At 42.7% G+C, this 22,297-nt stretch overlaps 1 protein-coding gene across 1 annotated transcript in view; it reads left to right on the top strand.

Annotated features, from left to right (window-relative positions):
• The window catches only part of LOC144507484 (mucin-5AC-like), a 229,113-nt gene that overhangs the window by 83,650 nt on the left and 123,166 nt on the right, over positions 1-22,297 (top strand). The window contains exons 33-36 of the mRNA XM_078234610.1: positions 407-466; positions 2,837-3,196; positions 13,187-13,252; positions 14,640-14,699. Of these exons, the coding sequence (XP_078090736.1) occupies positions 407-466; positions 2,837-3,196; positions 13,187-13,252; positions 14,640-14,699 (546 nt within the window). The remainder of the gene's footprint in view (positions 1-406; positions 467-2,836; positions 3,197-13,186; positions 13,253-14,639; positions 14,700-22,297) is intronic.

The raw sequence follows: 22,297 nt of genomic DNA, 5'->3' as shown, positions 1-22,297 counted from the left end.
TCTGGGTGCTCCAGTTTCCTCCTCCAGTCCAAAGATGTGCGGGTTAGGTGCATTGGCCATGCTCAATTGCCCCTTAGTGCCAGGAGATTAGCAGGGTAAAAATGTCGGGTTATGGGAATAGGATCTGGGTGGGATTGTGGTCGGCGCAGACTCGATGGGCTGAATGGCCTCTTTCTGCACTGTAGCAAATCAATGTGACAATTCCATCAACTGTTCACTTGTGCAATTAGTGTATGAATGTGGGTTATTAAGTAGTTCTATTCTCTCCACGCAAAGTTTATTGAGTGTACTGAGTATACAATTGAATAGGTGTAATTTTTAGAAATGTTGTGCTTAGCTACATGCAATAGAAAGGTAAGTTTATAATCCTCAGTGTGCACTGTTGAAATATTTTTCTCCTCTGCAGAAACTACAACGCCGATTGTGACAACAACTTCAACCGTGCCCACCAGCAGCACCACAACCGGTAATTGGCAGCGATTTTATATCTTGTGCTAAGTCTATTTCAGAATGGATTCGATTCTAACTTTATGTGGTCTGTTTTATTATTTTATAAATGTGGCTTTGAATTTTCTACTTCAAATTGGTTTGCTTTGAAAATGTTTGCAAAGCTGTTCCTTATTTTGTAAATTTTTGGTTCAATTTTAGGAAATTATGTTCCTCGCATCATGTTTAGCAGAACAGGGTACAAATCCTATGTGCAGCCCAAGCAACGTGGGGGCATTGTATTATACATTCCTATTAAATAGCAATTCTGCAGTTATCAAATATCGGGGTGGTTTCTGTTTCAAACCAGGAAAAGAATTCTCTCAATAGACTCTCAAATTCTTCCCTGGAATTTCATTTCCCCGCTCTTTCTCTCTCTCGCACGTAAATGAAAATTAACCCATTGATTTCTGAAGTAGGAATATGAACATGGAAAGCACCTTAGTGCTTAGATGAACAGTGTTGTACTGGATTGGTCGTCTTTGCATCATTGCAATGAAATTGTGGAGCTGGAATGTAATAAGTTATCTGAAGCACTATTCCCAGTGAATGTCAACTGCACACCCTAATTCGGAACTATATCACCATTCCTTCACTATCACGGGGTCAACATCCTAAAACCACTCTTCTTAACTGCAATGTGAGACTGAATGGATACATGGACTGCAACTGTTCAGGAAAGTAGCACAGTTGATATGGTTTACATGGACTTCAGTGAGGTCCCACGGGGAAGGTTGGTCCAAAAGGTTGGAGCCCATGGGATCCAAGGTTAGTTGCCAATTGGATCCAAAATTAACTTGTTAATAGGAGCCAAAAGTGATGGAGGAGGGTTGCTTTTGTGATTGGAAACCTGTGACCAGTGGTGTACCACAGGGATCAGTGCTGGGACCCTTGATGTTTGTTATATACATTAATGACTTGAATAAAGTTTATTAAAATTTATTTGTTAGTGTCACAAGTAGGCTTACTTGTGACACTAATAAACACTACAAAGTTACTGTGGATATCCCCTAGTCGCCACACTCCGGCGCCTGTTCGGGTACACTGAGGGAGAATTTAGCATGGCCAAGGCACCTAACCAGCACCTCTTTCGGACTGTGGAAGGAAACTGGAGCACCCGGAGGAAACCCAAGCAGACACGGGGAGAACATGCAGACTCTGCACAGACAATGACCCAAGGCCGGAATTGAACCTGGGTCCCTGGTGCTGTGAGGCGGAGATGCTAAAAGATTCTGAAGATCTATCCTTGCTATGCCTCTCATTATTTTGCTGTGAGGCAGCAGTGCTAACCACTGTGCCACCGTGCAGGATTGGAATGTAATAGGTATAATTAGTAAGTTTGCAGATGACATGAAAATTGGTGGTGTTGTTGATAGCGAGGAGGATAGTCTAAGACTACAGACTGATATAGATCAGCTGGTAAATTGGGCAGAGCAATGGCAGATGGAATTTAATCCTGATAAGTGTGAGGTGATGCATTTTGGGAGGTCCAATAAGGGTGGAATATACACAATGAATGGTAGGTCCCTAGGGAGTATTGAGGAACAAAGGGACTTTGATGTACAAATTCATAGAACGCTGAAGGTCGCAGCGCAGGTAGATAAGATGGTGAAGAAGGCATACAGAATGTTTGCCTTCATTAGCCGGCGCATAGACTATCGGAGCAGGGAGGAGTTGGTACAACTTTATAAAACATTGGTTAGGCCACAGATGGAATATTGTGTGCAGTTCTGGACGTCACAATGTCGAAGAACGTGATTGCAGTGGAGAGGGCGCAGAGGAGATTCACCAGGATGTTGCCAGGGATGGAAAGTTTCAGCTATGAGGAGAGACTGGATAGGCTGGGTTTGTTTTCCCTGGAGCAGTGGAGACTGAAGGGGGATCTGATAGAGGTATATAAAATAATGAGAGGCATAGCAAGGATAGATCTTCAGAATCTTTTAGTTATGGCAGAGGAGTCTAAGACCAGAGGGCATAGGTTTAAGGTGAGGAGTAAGTGGTTTAGAGGGGGATGATTCACCCAGAGGGCGATGGAAATATGGAATGCGCTGCCCGAGAGGGTGATGGAGGCAGATACCCTTGCAACATTTAAGAAACATCTGGACAAGCACTTAAATCTTGAATGCACAGTAGACTAATGACCAAGGACTGGTAAATGGGATGATTTTGATTGGTATTTGATGGTTGACATAGACATGATGGGCTGAAGGGCCTGTTTCTATGCTGTATGACGTTGAAAGAATATGGCGTCAAATTGAGAGAGGTTGCTGTGCCATTTTAATCTTTGTATTTCTTGTTAATTAACTTGTTTAAAGGCAGGTTCAGTAAGCCCAGACTTCTTATTTTGCAGAGGAGCAATGTAACGGTGAATGGTCTCCTTGGATTAATGATCAGACGCCTTCTGAGGACAGCCCAGGCGATTCTGAGTTATTGGATTCCATGCGCGATGAACTGTGCCCTTCCTCTTCTGATGCAATTAATAAAATCCAATGTCAATTTGCTGATTACCCGGAGAGGCCAATAAGTGAATCGACGGACAATGTGACCTGTGACAAAGACACAGGACTTGTCTGTGTTTACAGCGAAAGTGCTTCGCTGGACAGGAAGTTTTGTTATGATTATCAAATCCGCGTTTGCTGTGAGCCACAAACCACAACACAACGGACAACAACCTATCTGCCTGAAACCACCTCTACAACCACCACTCCTGGTAAATATGATATTTGCGTGTAAAGGAGATGATGGCCTATTATCACTAGACTATCAATCCAGAAACTCAGCTATAATGTTCTGGGGACCAGGGTTCGAATCCCGCCAAGGCAGATGGTGAAATTTGGATTCAATAAAAAATATCTGGAATTAAGAATCTACCGATGACCACGAAACCATTGTCGACTGTCGTAAAAATCCATCTGGTTCATTCATGTCCTTTAAGGAAGGTCATCTGCCATCCTTACCTGGTCTGGTCGACATGTGACTCCAGAGCCACAGCAAAGTGGTTGACTCTCAATTGTCCTCAGGCAGTCAGGGATGGGTAATAAATGCTGGCCAGCCAGCAACGCCCATGTCCCATGAATGAATAAATAAAATACACATCTCTTTTAGAACAAAAACACTTTGAACAAACTTGCCCTATATGAGTGAAAATCCTACATCCGACACAGATAATGCATCAAGCTGATAAAGCAATAGTAGATCCAAATTAGAAATTATTGTAGTAATAGTCTGCCCAAAAGATGCACTGATTCATAAGACAATGTCTGTCATTTTAATCGAGTCATTGGTCCATATCAAATACATGGGCTAATACATCAATTAGAGAAGTGAATAGCAATAAGATGATTAGTGTATTTTCAACTATTTGTCCGGCATTGTTTCACATGCTATTTAACTCTTACCTGAACCATCTCCTCTTTTTGGACTAAAATTTCTTTTGCATTATAACTAATATACTGCGGGCACACACACACATCAAGAAAGTGACTGGTGCCTAGCTCGACATGATCAACTGTTTACTCCCTATTCATAATGAATAGTAGCAGTAACATGACGTGTGACTGAATAATGTAGTGCAGGTCCACAGCATAAATGCTTAAATGGTAGACCCTTCCATTGACCCTGTATACTCTGTTAAGATCATGTTGGAGCCTTGGGAGGAGTTGCTCCAGTATCAGCGCCAGGATTGTTGTCCAAGTGTTTTAAAACCACTCTTTTTTTTTGGATAGCTAGTTCAATATAAATCTGCCCAAGCTTTCCACTGTCCATTGAAAACTAATTGTTGCAGGAACTCCATTAATGGTCCAATTGACATAGCAATTCCCACAACCCTTTATATTTGTGGAAATGATGCTCTGATGGCAAAGGCTGTTCGCTTTGAATGGTTCTCTTTCCTTTCCTCCAAAATAATCTTATTGAGTAGATTAAGATAGAAGTGAATAGATTTCGTTTTTACAAATGCTATTCTGCCGCACATGACCAAGAATATATGTTTTTAAACTGAATACTACGGGCTTCAGTGTGCAATGTAACAAGTTGAAAGATTTTCCTGTTCTACAGAAACAATGCTACCAACACTGGCATGGGCTACAATTACAGCTACCACCAGCTACATACCTAATAAGGGACAACACTTTCATACCTTGCATTAAGTTAGTCTCCAATAGGTTGTTTACTAGCTCCATGCGGCCTGTCATTGAAGGGTAACAACATACAGCTTTCACTTTTACACACACATTTCCCTTTCTAATTGTTTGCTTGGAAAGTGATTGCATCCTTGACCGTTAAGTTGTAATTTATTGGAAGTTGTTTAGCAAATCGTCTTCCTGACATCATGTTTGCCCAAATGGGAAGCAAATCAGCACCTTCGCTCCCAAGTTCACACTTTTTTGCAATGAGCGTTAACTACCATCCCATAGAGTGCCCAGCTCCTAATGAGAAGAGTATGTTAAATTATTTTTATATATATATATAACATGCTGTCAATGAACAACCTGTTTGTCACACTTTGTCAATACTGATGTTGTAAAGCAATATAATGGACTGCAAGTCACAGCCAATCCATCTCATTCCATCTCTCTGACTATTTCACGCTGTTCTGAGCTCAGCTACAGGATTTCATAGAAGAATCATAGAAGGAGGCCATTCGGTCCATCAAGCCTGCACCGACAAGAATCCCACCCAGGCCCTATCCCAAAAACCCCAAGTATTTATCCTAATAGTCCCCCTGACACCTAAGGAACAATTCCGCATGGTCAATCAACCTAATCCACACATCTTTGGAGTGTGGGAGGAAACCAGAACACTCGGAGAAAACCCACCCAGACACGGGGAGAATGTGCAAACTCCACACAGATAGTGACCCAAGCCGGGAATCGAACCTGGGTCCCTGGAGCTGTGAGGCAGAATTGCTAACCACTGTGCCACCATACAGCCCATATTATCAGGTTTTTTGTTGATACCCACTAGAAAACTGAGTCTGGTGGTATGTGCTCAGTAGGTTGGTCTGTGGAATGTAGTTTTCCTGCAGTGTGACTCCTCCTCTTGCAGATAGCAGAATATCACCCTCTTCACCCCCTTTGATCTTTGAGATGATGAGTGAATTACCAGTCTGATGAAACAACCTGATGCTAAATGAGTCAAGCAGTCAAATTACATGCTAGATTGATGTTATATGGACCACTGTGGCAATGTTGTGTAACTAAACTATGATAAACTGTCTCACAAGTCTATTTGGAAGTGTCATCAAACATAGAGTAGCTGTCTTAAATCCATTTCGAATGAGGAGGATGAAGAATTTTTTAAAAATTCATTTGTGGGGTGTGGGTGTCACTGGCTGGCCAGCATTAATTGCCCATCCTTACTTGCCCTTGAGAACGTGGTGATGAGCCACCTTCTTGAACTGCTGTAGTTCCTGAGGTGTTGGTACTCCCACAGTGCTGTTAGAGAGGGAATTCCAGGATTTTGACCCAACAACAACCCAACAACAACAACAAGGAACGACGATATATTTGCAAGTCAGGATGGTGAGTGACTTGGAGGGGAACCTCCAGGTGATGGTGTTCCCAGATATCTGTTGCCCTTGTCCTTCTAGATGGCTGAAAACATGGGTTTGAAAGGTGCTGCCTAAGGAACCTTCGTGGGTTCATGCAGTGCATCTTGGAGATGGTACACACTGCTGCCACTGTTCATCGGCGGTAGAGGGATTAAATGTGTGTTGAAGGGGTAGCAGTCAAGTGGACAACTTTGTCCTGGATGGTGCCAGGCTTCTTGAATGTTTTGGAGGTGCACTCATCCAGACAAGTGGAGAGTATTTCATTTTTCTCCAGACTTGTCCGTTGTAGATGGTAGACAGGCTTTGGGGAGTCAGAAAGTGAGATACTTACAAAAGGATTCCTAGCCTCTGACCTGCTCTGCTAGCCACAGTATTTATATGGCCAGTCCAGTTCAGTTTCTGGTCAATGGTAACACCCAGGATGTTGATAGTGGGAAATTCAGCAATGGTAAAGCCATTGATTGTTGGGGGACTATGGGTAGATTCTGTCTCTTGGGGGAGATGGTCATCGTCTAGCAAGAGAGACAGGGACTGCAGTTCACGCTCTGTGTTGAATAGAAACGGCATTATGTATGAATCTGGATATGATGGTGCAGGTTGCCAGGACAATATTTCAATGTTAGGACCTTCCACTGACACTACATTGTCAGGTCAGCTTCGAGCTGGAGGACTCTGGGAAGTGAAACAGTCAGAGCCGCTGTTAATGTGGAGAATTCAAGTCGATGTGCATCTGTCTATTCTAAGAGGTTTGCACTGTCCATTGAAAACTAATATTGACAGGAACTCCATTCTATGTGACAAACGCCAGCAAATCTTACCTTGAAAAATTGATGTCCTGGCTGAAGAGCTATTAATTAATTATATTGCCTATTTGCTAAAATAATTTTGTTAAGTAAAGAGAAAAGTGAATGGATTCATTTTTTGCAACTTCTGTGCGTAGCGACATGCAGCAGAATCTGAGACTCAGAGCGGTTTCACAGGTTGAAATGTTTTCTGCTTTATAGAAACGACACCAAAACCTGAGATAGTGACGACAACCACATCCACCACCAAATACATACCTGGTAAGCTGCAACAGTTTTATACCTTGCTCCCAGTCTCTCTCCAAATGTGATTGTTTTCTCGCTCAGAGTGGTTTGTCACTGACTCAGCAGCAAATATAACTTTTCATTTTTCCTTTATTGTTAAACAAACAGTGATCCCAGAACTGACACCTGGCAAACACCACTGTCTACTGTTGTCAAGTCCAAAATAGAACCATCTACCACCGCTTGCTGCTTTCTGTTCTTAAGCCAATTTTTTTTATCTGTTTGGATACTGACCTTTCTATTCCATAGGCTTCAATTTTTTAATCAGTCTTTTATGTGAAAATTTGCAAAACATTTGATTAAAATCTATATCGACAACATCCACAATATTCCTTTCATCAAACTCCTCTGCTACTTTTGCAAAAAATATCAATGAGTTTGCCTGGCAAGATCTTCCTTTTACAATTCCACGCTGGCTTTCTTTAACTAACCCAAACCTCTCCAAATGTTTGTGAATGTTTCCCTGATTATGGATTCCAAATCCTAAGCCAGCTCCATCTAAGGAAGGTTTAAGATTAAAACAAGCCCTTCAACTCTCTTTAGCAACCTGGGATCCAAGTCATCCAAACCATCACCCTTAGCCATAGCAGCCTTCCTTAACCTTCTCCCTCTCAATTCTTACACTAACTATTGTCTCCGTTGTCTCAGTTTCTGCCAATATTTTGTCAGGATTCTCTTTCTTTATTAGCACCAATACAAATAACTGATTGAGCATTCTGGCTTTCACCTGCACCTCAAAGTGTCGATATCATTCTCTTTGAACCTTATTAGACATAAAATCGCCATAGTCCCAGATGACCATAGGCTGCTCTCCCCTTGGGGGAGAACTGCCTGGTGGTGATTTTAACCTGAGGACCTCCACACCTCAGGTGAGGGGTAAGGTTGAGACAGCAGGCCTTCATGAATAACCTGAGCTGCACTGTTGGCACCGCTCTGCATCACAAACTATCTGTCCAGACAACTGAGCTAACTGGTCCCCAAGACACAAGACGAACTACATTTCTGACTAGCCACTGAGTAATTACATTCTGGTAGAACAGTTTTGGGTTTCTTTTTATGTTGACCGCCATTCTATTTCCATACTCTCCCTTTGCCTCCCTTCTTTTCCTCTTCATCTCCCATCTCAACTGACATGAATTTTTCTGACATGTATCATGTGACATGTTTGCTTCATCACAATCTCTATTTCCCTTCTCATCCAGGGAGCTCTGTTTTGGCTCCCTTACCTTTCACCGTTGTTGGAATGTACCAAGCCTGTACCAAAGGCATCTCTTCTTTAAAGGTCACCCCGTGTTCCCTTATAACTTCTCCTGGAAGCTCTGGTTCCATTATGTCCTGGTTAGAATTCATCGTGTAGAAATTAGACCTCTTCCAATTTAGAATTCTGTATTTAGATTTTTCCTTGTTCATCTCCGTCACTAATCTAAACCTTATGATATGATGATCACTATTGCTGAAATATGTCCCTACAGACACTTGGTCCAGTTGGCCCACCTCATTTCCCAGCACCACATCTGGCAATGGCCTCCTTTCTCGTTGGGTTGAGAATGTGCTGATCAGGGAAGTTCTCCTGAACACATTTCAGAAATTCCTCCCCTTCCTTACTACTTACTCTAACATTATCCCAATTGATATTTGGGTAGTTGGAGTCCCCACCATTACCAGTCTATAGATCTCCTACATCTCTGTGAGTCTCCCATAGATTTATTCCTCTATCTCTCTCTCTCCCTATTTAGTAGGCAATAGAATACCCCTTGCACATGAGAAAATTGATGGCAATTGACAGATGATCAATGTTAACAATATTTGAGCATTAGGATCTTTGACCGACACGGCATCCTCAGGCCTGGTTAGAGCTGGAGGTTCCTGGGAAGTGAGACTGAGTATAATTGGCCTGAGAATATTCAGAGCCACTGCCTGCCTGGAGAATTCAAGTCTGTGCTTTTGCTGATTGTAAGAGGTTTCCACTGTGCATTGCGAACCAATATTTATCAGAACTTCATTCTATGTAACAATTCCAATAAATCTATAATGTATAATTAATTTCCTGGCTGAACGAGCTATTAAATAGTTGTATCCCCTCTTAACTAAAATAATTTTATTTAAATCAACTAACAAAGAAGTGAATCAATTTGATTTTTTCAATGTCTGTACGTAGCTACATGCAGCAGAATCTGAGACTCAGAGCAGTTTCACAGGTTGAAATGTTTTCTGCTTCATAGAAACGACATCAAAACCTGAGACAGTGACAACAACCACATCCACCACCAAATACATACCTGGTAAGCAGCAATGGTTGTACACCCTGCTGCAAGTCTGTCCATCTCTGTGTGGTCTATCACTGACTCATTAACAAATATAACCACAAGATAAGACCATAAGACATAGGAGCGGAAGTAAGGCCATTCGGCCCATCGAGTCCACTCCACCATTCAATCATGGTTGATTTCAACTCCATTTACCCGCTCTCTCCCCATAGCCCTTAATTCCTCGAGAAATCAAGAATTTATCAATTTCTGTCTTGAAGACGCTCAACGTCTCGGCCTCCACAGCCCTCTGTGGCAATGAATTCCACAGACCTACCACTCTCTGGCTGAAGAAATTTCTCCTCATCTCTGTTCTAAAGTGACTCCCTTTTATTCTAAGGCTGTGCCCCCGCGTCCTAGTCTCCCCTGCTAATGGAAACAACTTCCCTACGTCCATCCTATCTAAGCCATTCATTATCTTGTAAGTCTCTACCAGATCTCCCCTCAACCTCCTAAACTCCAATGAATATAATCCCACAATCCTCAGACGTTCATCGTATGTCAGGCCTACCATTCCTGGGATCATCCGTGTGAATCTCCGCTGGACCCGCTCCAGTGCCAGTATGTCCTTCCTGAGGTGTGGGGCCCAAAATTGCTCACAGTACTCCAAATGGGGCCTAATCAGTGCTTTATAAAGCCTCAGAAGTACATCCCTGCTTTTGTATTCCAAGCCTCTTGAGATAAATGACAACATTACATTTGCTTTCTTAATTACGGACTCAACCTGCAAGTTTACCTTTAGAGAATCCTGGACTAGGACTCCCAAGTCCCTTTGCACTTTAGCATTATGAATTTTGTCACCGTTTAGAAAATAGTCCATGCCTCTATTCTTTTTTCCAAAGTACACGACCTCGCACTTGCCCACGTTGAATTTCATCAGCCACTTCTTGGACCACTCTCCTAAACTGTCTAAATCTTTCTGCAGCCTCCCCACCTCCTCAACTTTCATTTTCTACCTCACATTATCCTTTTAATTGTTTGCTTTGAAAACATTTGTTTCTCTGGTCGTTAAGTTGTAAATTTGAATGCAGCTTGTAGGAAGTTGTACTCCTGACATAACAGTTCGTGGAATGATAGATAATAATAGATAATTTCTAACATGCATCAACTGCCATGCCCTTTCATTCTCATATTTCTCCACTGCATGCGAAGCTCCCAAGTGAGAAGGATGTATTTATTATAACATCCACCGTATTATGATATGGACCAACAAAGCCTTTGTGGTGAAATTTTTACTGTCACTTGGTATGTTATCCCAGACCTTTCCATTCTTCTCATGTGACTCCTATCATGGTGTACCTTTCCCATTTCCCACAGTACTTTCCTGTGCCATTACCAGCCACATTCCATCCTTCCCAGGCCAACCCTCTCATATCCATACCCATCCCATTTCTTTCATTCCTATCATTCTCAGCCAATCTAGCCCTTCTTTCTATGTCTTCTGCATCCATGCCACCTTGTTCCCAATCGCAAACTTCCCATGCTATCCCTTTTTATTTTCACGCTATCCCCTCCTGTTCTCTCCCCTCCTCCCATATGATTCCCCCATCTCATGCCACTCCCGACATACCATCCTTCCTGTCCTGATCCGTCTATGATGTGGAGATGCCGGCGTTGGACTGGGGTAAACACAGTAAGTTTAACAACACCAGGTTAAAGTCCAACAGGTTTATTTGGTAGCAAAAGCCACACAAGCTTTCGGAGCTCTAAGCCCCTTCTTCAGGTGAGTGGGAATTCTGTTCACAAACAGAGCTTATAAAGACACAGACTCAATTTACATGAATAATGGTTGGAATGCGAATACTTACAACTAATCAAGTCTTTAAGAAACAAAACAATGGGAGTGGAGAGAGCATCAAGACAGGCTAAAAAGATATGTATTGTCTCCAGACAAGACAGCCAGTGAAACTCTGCAGGTCCACGCAACTGTGGGAGTTACAAATAGTGTGACATGAACCCAATATCCCGGTTGAGGCCGTCCTCGTGTGTCCGTCTAGAGAGCTGGGCTCTCTTTACCTTCTTACTCCACCATCTCCCTGCACCCACTGCTGCTGTCATCCAGTGTTGGCAGCCATGCCCATGACGTACACTCCAGTTCTGCATGTGCCTCTCATGCCTTTGTGTGATCTGCCCAGCAAATCAACCCAGTGGGCAATCAGAACATTGGACAAAGACAGGAATTCTGGGATTCTGGCCGTTCCTGCCAGCAGGTTCTTCCAGTTCTGCCAATGGCAACCTCCCACCGGGCAGATTCCTCAACAGCGGGACAAGCAAGCCACACAAAGTACCGTAGACGTTAGTGGGATCCCAGAAGATTCCGCAGCGGGAAGGGCCAGAAAGCTTTGGCCAGCGCTAAGTGGAATGGGCTACCAAATTAGGTTTGACAAATTATTTTGCCTTGTGGATTAACTGATGAAATAATTTTGTGATCGAGACTGAGATGAAGGCCAGAATTCTCCTACTTTGCTCATGGCTGGGATTCTCCGGTCTCGCTGCAGTGAATGGAGTTTCGGCTGAGCACCATTAGACCATAAGACATAGGAGCAGAATTAGGCCACTCGGCCCATTGAGTCTGCTCCGCCATTCAATCATGGCTGATAGTTTTCTCATCCCCATTCATCTGCCTTTTCCCCATAATCCTTGATCCCCTTATTAATCAAGAACCTATCTATCTCTGTCTTAAAGACACTCAATGACCTCCACAGCCTTCTGTGGCAACGAGTTCAACAGGTTCACCACTCTCTGGCTGAAGAAATTCCTCCTCTCTGCTTTAAAGGATCGTCCCTTTAGCCTGAGGTTGTGCCCTCTGGTTCTAGTTTTTCCTACTAGTGGAAACATCCTCTCCACGTCCATCCTATCCAAACCACGCAGTATCCTGTAAGTTTCAATAGGATTGCCCCTTCATCCTTCTAAACTCCAACAAGTACAGACCCAGCGTCCTCAGCAGTTCTCCATACGACAGAAATTGTCTGTTCTTGCTGACAGCGGTGGGGGGTGGGCGGGCGGGGGGCGTGCGGTGGGCGGGGGAATGAGATCAGAGAATCCCGACCAAAGTGTCTAGAAGTTTGAAATTTGGGTGCTTGGCTGCGGGCAGCAGGAAAGTATGTTTTCAAACCTGGTACAGGCAAGGCTCACTGAGTGGTGTAGCAATATTTTTCTTGCGACATAGAAACTGTACCACTAACGTGGACAATGATTAAAACTACCTCCACCACCAGTTACATGCCTGGTAAGTGACAGCAGTTTTTGAATTAAATTGCACCAAATCTACCTCCACAAATTAATTATTTTTGAATGTTTCTTCCCTGCTGCCATCAGACTTTTGAATGGACCTATCTTGCATTAAGCTGATCTTTTTCTACACTCTACATATGACTGTAACATTACATTCAGCACCCTCTCCTTTCCTTCTCTACTATGTACTCTATGAACGGTATGCTTTGTCTGTCTAGCACGGAAGAAACAATACTCTTCACTGTATGCTAATACATGTGACAAGAATAAATCAAATCAGAAATCAAATCCGTGTAACAATTCCGGAAACTCTTACACTAAATAGAATATTGAATGTGGTTCATTAAATAGTTCTATTCAGTCTCCACTAAGTACATTTATTGGGTACGCTAAGATAAAGAGAATAGCTATAATCTTCAGGAACTTTATGCTTATCTACCTGCAGCAGAAAAGTAAGTCTATATAAATCTGGTACAGATGAGTCTCAGTGTAATGGTTTGAAATATTTTTCACTTCTGTAGAAACTACATCACTCATTGAAACAACGACTTCAACTGCATCCACCACCACCCCCACCCCCAAAGTGGGTAAGTGCCGTTTAATAACTTGCATCAAGACGGTTTCCACAAATGGATTATTTTCTAACTCCATGTGGCCTGTCACTGAATACGTAATGAAATAAAACTTTCACCTTTTTACCACAGATATTCCATTCTAATTATTTGGTTTGAAAATGTATTATTTTTGTTTTCTGGTAATGTTTACGCAGCTTTTAAGAGATGGGGCTCCTAATTTATTGTTTAGTGGAAATAAGATGTATGTTAGGGATTTGGTACCAGTTGTGGTAAAATCCTGCAGGGTGCATCCACTTGCATAAACTGATATATGTCCCCAGTGTCGAAGCTTCAAACAAGAAGTGTATATTATCAAATATATCCCGACAAGCATCCCTCGATGTTCGAATTAAAATGAATGGCACTTAGGATATTTATAAATCTGCATGTTGTTTCGGCTTTACGATGCTGGCTTCGACAATACAATGCTCTATGCCACCTGCCTTGTATATTATTCAGTCGCAGAACCTGAACAAGTCTGTGGAATCGGTGAAACCGCCGTCCGATTTTCCTGGAAAAATGTGACCCCACAGTGCGGAGACATGGGGCCAGAGACGGACAGGACGATGGGTGGACGGAGAGTGGGAGAGGCAGTGCTGTCTGTCTTGGTTTTGTGTGTCTTGTTTAGGCAGACACTTTCAGTGAGAGCGCAGTAAATATGTGAGGCTCATCTGCGAGTGTATTCATGTGGTCAAATCTCCTGCAGTGACCTGTTGGCTGACAAATAGCTTCAGACAAGAAGTTTCCAACTACCTGAGACCAATACATGGATGCACAAATAATCCTGAAGGATGAACATTGACATGTGGTCATGAACCAGTTGATTGTTTTTATCATTGTGTACCTACGTGAAAATCAGTTCACACTTATGATGTTTTGACATGACATAGTTTTCAGGAACAAGTTGTGTCATAAGTTCAAGGACTGCTTGTCTGAAATAGTGTGTGGGTTTCCTCTGGGTGCTCCAGTTTCCTCCTCCAGTCCAAAGATGTGCGGGTTAGGTGCATTGGCCATGCTCAATTGCCCCTTAGTGCCAGGAGATTAGCAGGGTAAAAATGTCGGGTTATGGGAATAGGATCTGGGTGGGATTGTGGTCGGCGCAGACTCGATGGGCTGAATGGCCTCTTTCTGCACTGTAGCAAATCAATGTGACAATTCCATCAACTGTTCACTTGTGCAATTAGTGTATGAATGTGGGTTATTAAGTAGTTCTATTCTCTCCACGCTAAGTTTATTGAGTGTACTGAGTATACAATTGAATAGGTGTAATTTTTAGAAATGTTGTGCTTAGCTACATGCAATAGAAAGGTAAGTTTATAATCCTCAGTGTGCACTGTTGAAATATTTTTCTCCTCTGCAGAAACTACAACGCCGATTGTGACAACAACTTCAACCGTGCCCACCAGCAGCACCACAACCGGTAATTGGCAGCGATTTTATATCTTGTGCTAAGTCTATTTCAGAATGGATTCGATTCTAACTTTATGTGGTCTGTTTTATTATTTTATAAATGTGGCTTTGAATTTTCTACTTCAAATTGGTTTGCTTTGAAAATGTTTGCAAAGCTGTTCCTTATTTTGTAAATTTTTGGTTCAATTTTAGGAAATTATGTTCCTCGCATCATGTTTAGCAGAACAGGGTACAAATCCTATGTGCAGCCCAAGCAACGTGGGGGCATTGTATTATACATTCCTATTAAATAGCAATTCTGCAGTTATCAAATATCGGGGTGGTTTCTGTTTCAAACCAGGAAAAGAATTCTCTCAATAGACTCTCAAATTCTTCCCTGGAATTTCATTTCCCCGCTCTTTCTCTCTCTCTCGCACGTAAATGAAAATTAACCCATTGATTTCTGAAGTAGGAATATGAACATGGAAAGCACCTTAGTGCTTAGATGAACAGTGTTGTACTGGATTGGTCGTCTTTGCATCATTGCGATGAAATTGTGGAGCTGGAATGTAATAAGTTATCTGAAGCACTATTCCCAGTGAATGTCAACTGCACACCCTAATTCGGAACTATATCACCATTCCTTCACTATCACGGGGTCAACATCCTAAAACCACTCTTCTTAACTGCAATGTGAGACTGAATGGATACATGGACTGCAACTGTTCAGGAAAGTAGCACAGTTGATATGGTTTACATGGACTTCAGTGAGGTCCCACAGGGAAGGTTGGTCCAAAAGGTTGGAGCCCATGGGATCCAAGGTTAGTTGCCAATTGGATCCAAAATTAACTTGTTAATAGGAGCCAAAAGTGATGGAGGAGGGTTGCTTTTGTGATTGGAAACCTGTGACCAGTGGTGTACCACAGGGATCAGTGCTGGGACCCTTGATGTTTGTTATATACATTAATGACTTGAATAAAGTTTATTAAAATTTATTTGTTAGTGTCACAAGTAGGCTTACTTGTGACACTAATAAACACTACAAAGTTACTGTGGATATCCCCTAGTCGCCACACTCCGGCGCCTGTTCGGGTACACTGAGGGAGAATTTAGCATGGCCAAGGCACCTAACCAGCACCTCTTTCGGACTGTGGAAGGAAACTGGAGCACCCGGAGGAAACCCAAGCAGACACGGGGAGAACATGCAGACTCTGCACAGACAATGACCCAAGGCCGGAATTGAACCTGGGTCCCTGGCGCTGTGAGGCAGCAGTGCTAACCACTGTGCCACCGTGCAGGATTGGAATGTAATAGGTATAATTAGTAAGTTTGCAGATGACATGAAAATTGGTGGTGTTGTTGATAGCGAGGAGGATAGTCTAAGACTACAGACTGATATAGATCAGCTGGTAAATTGGGCAGAGCAATGGCAGATGGAATTTAATCCTGATAAGTGTGAGGTGATGCATTTTGGGAGGTCCAATAAGGGTGGAATATACACAATGAATGGTAGGTCCCTAGGGAGTATTGAGGAACAAAGGGACTTTGATGTACAAATTCATAGAACGCTGAAGGTCGCAGCGCAGGTAGATAAGATGGTGAAGAAGGCATACAGAATGTTTGCCTTCATTAGCCGGCGCATAGACTATCGGAGCAGGGAGGAGTTGGTACAACTTTATAAAACATTGGTTAGGCCACAGATGGAATATTGTGTGCAGTTCTGGACGTCACAATGTCGAAGAACGTGATTGCAGTGGAGATTCACCAGGATGTTGCCAGGGATGGAAAGTTTCAGCTATGAGGAGAGACTGGATAGGCTGGGTTTGTTTTCCCTGGAGGAGTGGAGACTGAAGGGGGATCTGATAGAGGTATATAAAATAATGAGAGGCATAGCAAGGATAGATAGAAAGCCACAGCACAGCACAAACAGGCCCTTCGGCCCACAAGTTGCGCCGATCACATCCCCACCTCTAGGCCTATCTATAGCCCTCAATCCCATTAAATCCCATGTACTCATCCAGAAGTCTCTTAAAAGACCCCAACGAGTTTGCCTCCACCACCACCGACGTCAGCCGATTCCACTCACCCACCACCCTCTGAGTGAAATACTTACCCCTGACATCTCCTCTGTACCTACCCCCCAGCACCTTAAACCTGTGTCCTCTCGTAGCAACCATTTCAGCCCTTGGAAATAGCCTCTGAGAGTCTACCCTATCCAGACCTCTCAACATCTTGTAAACCTCTATCAGGTCACCTCTCATCCTTCGTCTCTCCAGGGAGAAGAGACCAAGCTCCCTCAACCTATCCTCATAAGGCATGCCCCCCAATCCAGGCAACATCCTTGTAAATCTCCTCTGCACCCTTTCAATGGCTTCAACATCTTTCCTGTAATGAGGTGACCAGAATCTTTTAGTTATGGCAGAGGAGTCTAAGACCAGAGGGCATAGGTTTAAGGTGAGGAGTAAGTGGTTTAGAGGGGGATGATTCACCCAGAGGGCGATGGAAATATGGAATGCGCTGCCCGAGAGGGTGATGGAGGCAGATACCCTTGCAACATTTAAGAAACATCTGGACAAGCACTTAAATCTTGAATGCACAGTAGACTAATGACCAAGGACTGGTAAATGGGATGATTTTGATTGGTATTTGATGGTTGACATAGACATGATGGGCTGAAGGGCCTGTTTCTATGCTGTATGACGTTGAAAGAATATGGCGTCAAATTGAGAGAGGTTGCTGTGCCATTTTAATCTTTGTATTTCTTGTTAATTAACTTGTTTAAAGGCAGGTTCAGTAAGCCCAGACTTCTTATTTTGCAGAGGAGCAATGTAACGGTGAATGGTCTCCTTGGATTAATGATCAGACGCCTTCTGAGGACAGCCCAGGCGATTCTGAGTTATTGGATTCCATGCGCGATGAACTGTGCCCTTCCTCTTCTGATGCAATTAATAAAATCCAATGTCAATTTGCTGATTACCCGGAGAGGCCAATAAGTGAATCGACGGACAATGTGACCTGTGACAAAGACACAGGACTTGTCTGTGTTTACAGCGAAAGTGCTTCGCTGGACAGGAAGTTTTGTTATGATTATCAAATCCGCGTTTGCTGTGAGCCACAAACCACAACACAACGGACAACAACCTATCTGCCTGAAACCACCTCTACAACCACCACTCCTGGTAAAAATGATATTTGCGTGTAAAGGGGATGATGGCCTATTATCACTAGACTATCAATCCAGAAACTCAGCTAGAATGTTCTGGGGACCAGGGTTCGAATCCCGCCAAGGCAGATGGTGAAATTTGGATTCAATAAAAAATATCTGGAATTAAGAATCTACCGATGACCACGAAACCATTGTCGACTGTCGTAAAAATCCATCTGGTTCATTCATGTCCTTTAAGGAAGGTCATCTGCCGTCCTTACCTGGTCTGGTTGACATGTGACTCCAGAGCCACAGCAAAGTGGTTGACTCTCAATTGTCCTCAGGCAGTCAGGGATGGGTAATAAATGCTGGCCAGCCAGCAACGCCCATGTCCCATGAATGAATAAATAAAATACACATCTCTTTTAGAACAAAAACACTTTGAACAAACTTGCCCTATATGAGTGAAAATCCTACATCCGACACAGATAATGCATCAAGCTGATAAAGCAATAGTAGATCCAAATTAGAAATTATTGTAGTAATAGTCTGCCCAAAAGATGCACTGATTCATAAGACAATGTCTGTCATTTTAATCGAGTCATTGGTCCATATCAAATACATGGGCTAATACATCAATTAGAGAAGTGAATAGCAATAAGATGATTAGTGTATTTTCAACTATTTGTCCGGCATTGTTTCACATGCAATTTAACTCTTACCTGAACCATCTCCTCTTTTTGGACTAAAATTTCTTTTGCATTATAACTAATATACTGCGGACACACTCACATCAAGAAAGTGACTGGTGCCTAGCTCGACATGATCAACTGTTTACTCCCTATTCATAATGAATAGTAGCAGTAACATGACGTGTGACTGAATAATGTAGTGCAGGTCCACAGCATAAATGCTTAAATGGTAGACCCTTCCATTGACCCTGTATACTCTGTTAAGATCATGTTGGAGCCTTGGGAGGAGTTGCTCCAGTATCAGCGCCAGGATTGTTGTCCAAGTGTTTTAAAACCACTCTTTTTTTTTTGGATAGCTAGTTCAATATAAATCTGCCCAAGCTTTCCACTGTCCATTGAAAACTAATTGTTGCAGGAACTCCATTAATGGTCCAATTGACATAGCAATTCCCACAACCCTTTATATTTGTGGAAATGATGCTCTGATGGCAAAGGCTGTTCGCTTTGAATGGTTCTCTTTCCTTTCCTCCAAAATAATCTTATTGAGAGATTAAGATAGAAGTGAATAGATTTCGTTTTTACAAATGCTATTCTGCCGCACATGACCAAGAATATATGTTTTTAAACTGAATACTACGGGCTTCAGTGTGCAATGTAACAAGTTGAAAGATTTTCCTGTTCTACAGAAACAATGCTACCAACACTGGCATGGGCTACAATTACAGCTACCACCAGCTACGTACCTAATAAGGGACAACACTTTCATACCTTGCATTAAGTTAGTCTCCAATAGGTTGTTTACTAGCTCCATGCGGCCTGTCATTGAAGGGTAACAACATACAGCTTTCACTTTTACACACACATTTCCCTTTCTAATTGTTTGCTTGGAAAGTGATTGCATCCTAGACAGTTAAGTTGTAATTTATTGGAAGTTGTTTAGCAAATCGTCTTCCTGACATCATGTTTGCCCAAATGGGAAGCAAATCAGTACTTTCGCTCCCAAGTTCACACTTTTTTGCAATGAGCGTTAACTACCATCCCGTAGAGTGCCCAGCTCCTAATGAGAAGAGTATGTTAAATTATTTTTATATATATATATAACATGCTGTCAATGAACAACCTGTTTGTCACACTTTGTCAATACTGATGTTGTAAAGCAATATAATGGACTGCAAGTCACAGCCAATCCATCTCATTCCATCTCTCTGACTATTTCACGCTGTTCTGAGCTCAGCTACAGGATTTCATAGAAGAATCATAGAAGGAGGCCATTCGGTCCATCAAGCCTGCACCGACAAGAATCCCACCCAGGCCCTATCCCAAAAACCCCAAGTATTTATCCTAATAGTCCCCCTGACACCTAAGGAACAATTCCGCATGGTCAATCAACCTAACCCACACATCTTTGGAGTGTGGGAGGAAACCAGAACACTCGGAGAAAACCCACCCAGACACGGGGAGAATGTGCAAACTCCACACAGATAGTGACCCAAGCCAGGAATCGAACCCGGGTCCCTGGAGCTGTGAGGCAGAATTGCTAACCACTGTGCCACCATACAGCCCATATTATCAGGTTTTTTGTTGATACCCACTAGAAAACTGAGTCTGGTGGTATGTGCTCAGTAGGTTGGTCTGTGGAATGTAGTTTTCCTGCAGTGTGACTCCTCCTCTTGCAGATAGCAGAATATCACCCTCTTCACCCCCTTTGATCTTTGAGATGATGAGTGAATTACCAGTCTGATGAAACAACCTGATGCTAAATGAGTCAAGCAGTCAAATTACATGCTAGATTGATGTTATATGGACCACTGTGGCAATGTTGTGTAACTAAACTATGATAAACTGTCTCACAAGTCTATTTGGAAGTGTCATCAAACATAGAGTAGCTGTCTTAAATCCATTTCGAATGAGGAGGATGAAGAATTTTTTAAAAATTCATTTGTGGGGTGTGGGTGTCACTGGCTGGCCAGCATTAATTGCCCATCCTTACTTGCCCTTGAGAACGTGGTGATGAGCCACCTTCTTGAACTGCTGTAGTTCCTGAGGTGTTGGTACTCCCACAGTGCTGTTAGAGAGGGAATTCCAGGATTTTGACCCAACAACAACCCAACAACAACAACAAGGAACGACGATATATTTGCAAGTCAGGATGGTGAGTGACTTGGAGGGGAACCTCCAGGTGATGGTGTTCCCAGATATCTGTTGCCCTTGTCCTTCTAGATGGCTGAAAACATGGGTTTGAAAGGTGCTGCCTAAGGAACCTTCGTGGGTTCATGCAGTGCATCTTGGAGATGGTACACACTGCTGCCACTGTTCATCGGCGGTAGAGGGATTAAATGTGTGTTGAAGGGGTAGCAGTCAAGTGGACAACTTTGTCCTGGATGGTGCCAGGCTTCTTGAATGTTTTGGAGGTGCACTCATCCAGACAAGTGGAGAGTATTTCATTTTTCTCCAGACTTGTCCGTTGTAGATGGTAGACAGGCTTTGGGGAGTCAGAAAGTGAGATACTTACAAAAGGATTCCTAGCCTCTGACCTGCTCTGCTAGCCACAGTATTTATATGGCCAGTCCAGTTCAGTTTCTGGTCAATGGTAACACCCAGGATGTTGATAGTGGGAAATTCAGCAATGGTAAAGCCATTGATTGTTGGGGGACTATGGGTAGATTCTGTCTCTTGGGGGAGATGGTCATCGTCTAGCAAGAGAGACAGGGACTGCAGTTCACGCTCTGTGTTGAATAGAAACGGCATTATGTATGAATCTGGATATGATGGTGCAGGTTGCCAGGACAATATTTCAATGTTAGGACCTTCCACTGACACTACATTGTCAGGTCAGCTTCGAGCTGGAGGACTCTGGGAAGTGAAACAGTCAGAGCCGCTGTTAATGTGGAGAATTCAAGTCGATGTGCATCTGTCTATTCTAAGAGGTTTGCACTGTCCATTGAAAACTAATATTGACAGGAACTCCATTCTATGTGACAAACGCCAGCAAATCTTACCTTGAAAAATTGATGTCCTGGCTGAAGAGCTATTAATTAATTATATTGCCTATTTGCTAAAATAATTTTGTTAAGTAAAGAGAAAAGTGAATGGATTCATTTTTTGCAACTTCTGTGCGTAGCGACATGCAGCAGAATCTGAGACTCAGAGCGGTTTCACAGGTTGAAATGTTTTCTGCTTTATAGAAACGACACCAAAACCTGAGATAGTGACGACAACCACATCCACCACCAAATACATACCTGGTAAGCAGCAACAGTTTTATACCTTGCTCCCAGTCTCTCTCCAAATGTGATTGTTTTCTCGCTCAGAGTGGTTTGTCACTGACTCAGCAGCAAATATAACTTTTCATTTTTCCTTTATTGTTAAACAAACAGTGATCCCAGAACTGACACCTGGCAAACACCACTGTCTACTGTTGTCAAGTCCAAAAGAGAACCATCTACCACCGCTTGCTGCTTTCTGTTCTTAAGCCAATTTTTTTTATCTGTTTGGATACTGACCTTTCTATTCCATAGGCTTCAATTTTTTAATCAGTCTTTTATGTGAAAATTTGCAAAACATTTGATTAAAATCTATATCGACAACATCCACAATATTCCTTTCATCAAGCTCCTCTGCTACTTTTGCAAAAAATATCAATGAGTTTGCCTGGCAAGATCTTCCTTTTACAATTCCACGCTGGCTTTCTTTAACTAACCCAAACCTCTCCAAATGTTTGTGAATGTTTCCCTGATTATGGATTCCAAATCCTAAGCCAGCTCCATCTAAGGAAGGTTTAAGATTAAAACA

The sequence above is a fragment of the Mustelus asterias genome, chromosome 19 (assembly GCF_964213995.1).
Source record: "Mustelus asterias chromosome 19, sMusAst1.hap1.1, whole genome shotgun sequence".
Classification (NCBI taxonomy): domain Eukaryota; kingdom Metazoa; phylum Chordata; class Chondrichthyes; order Carcharhiniformes; family Triakidae; genus Mustelus; species Mustelus asterias.
The sequence above is the reverse complement of the archived record's forward strand: the minus strand, read 5'-3'. Positions and strand labels throughout refer to the sequence as shown.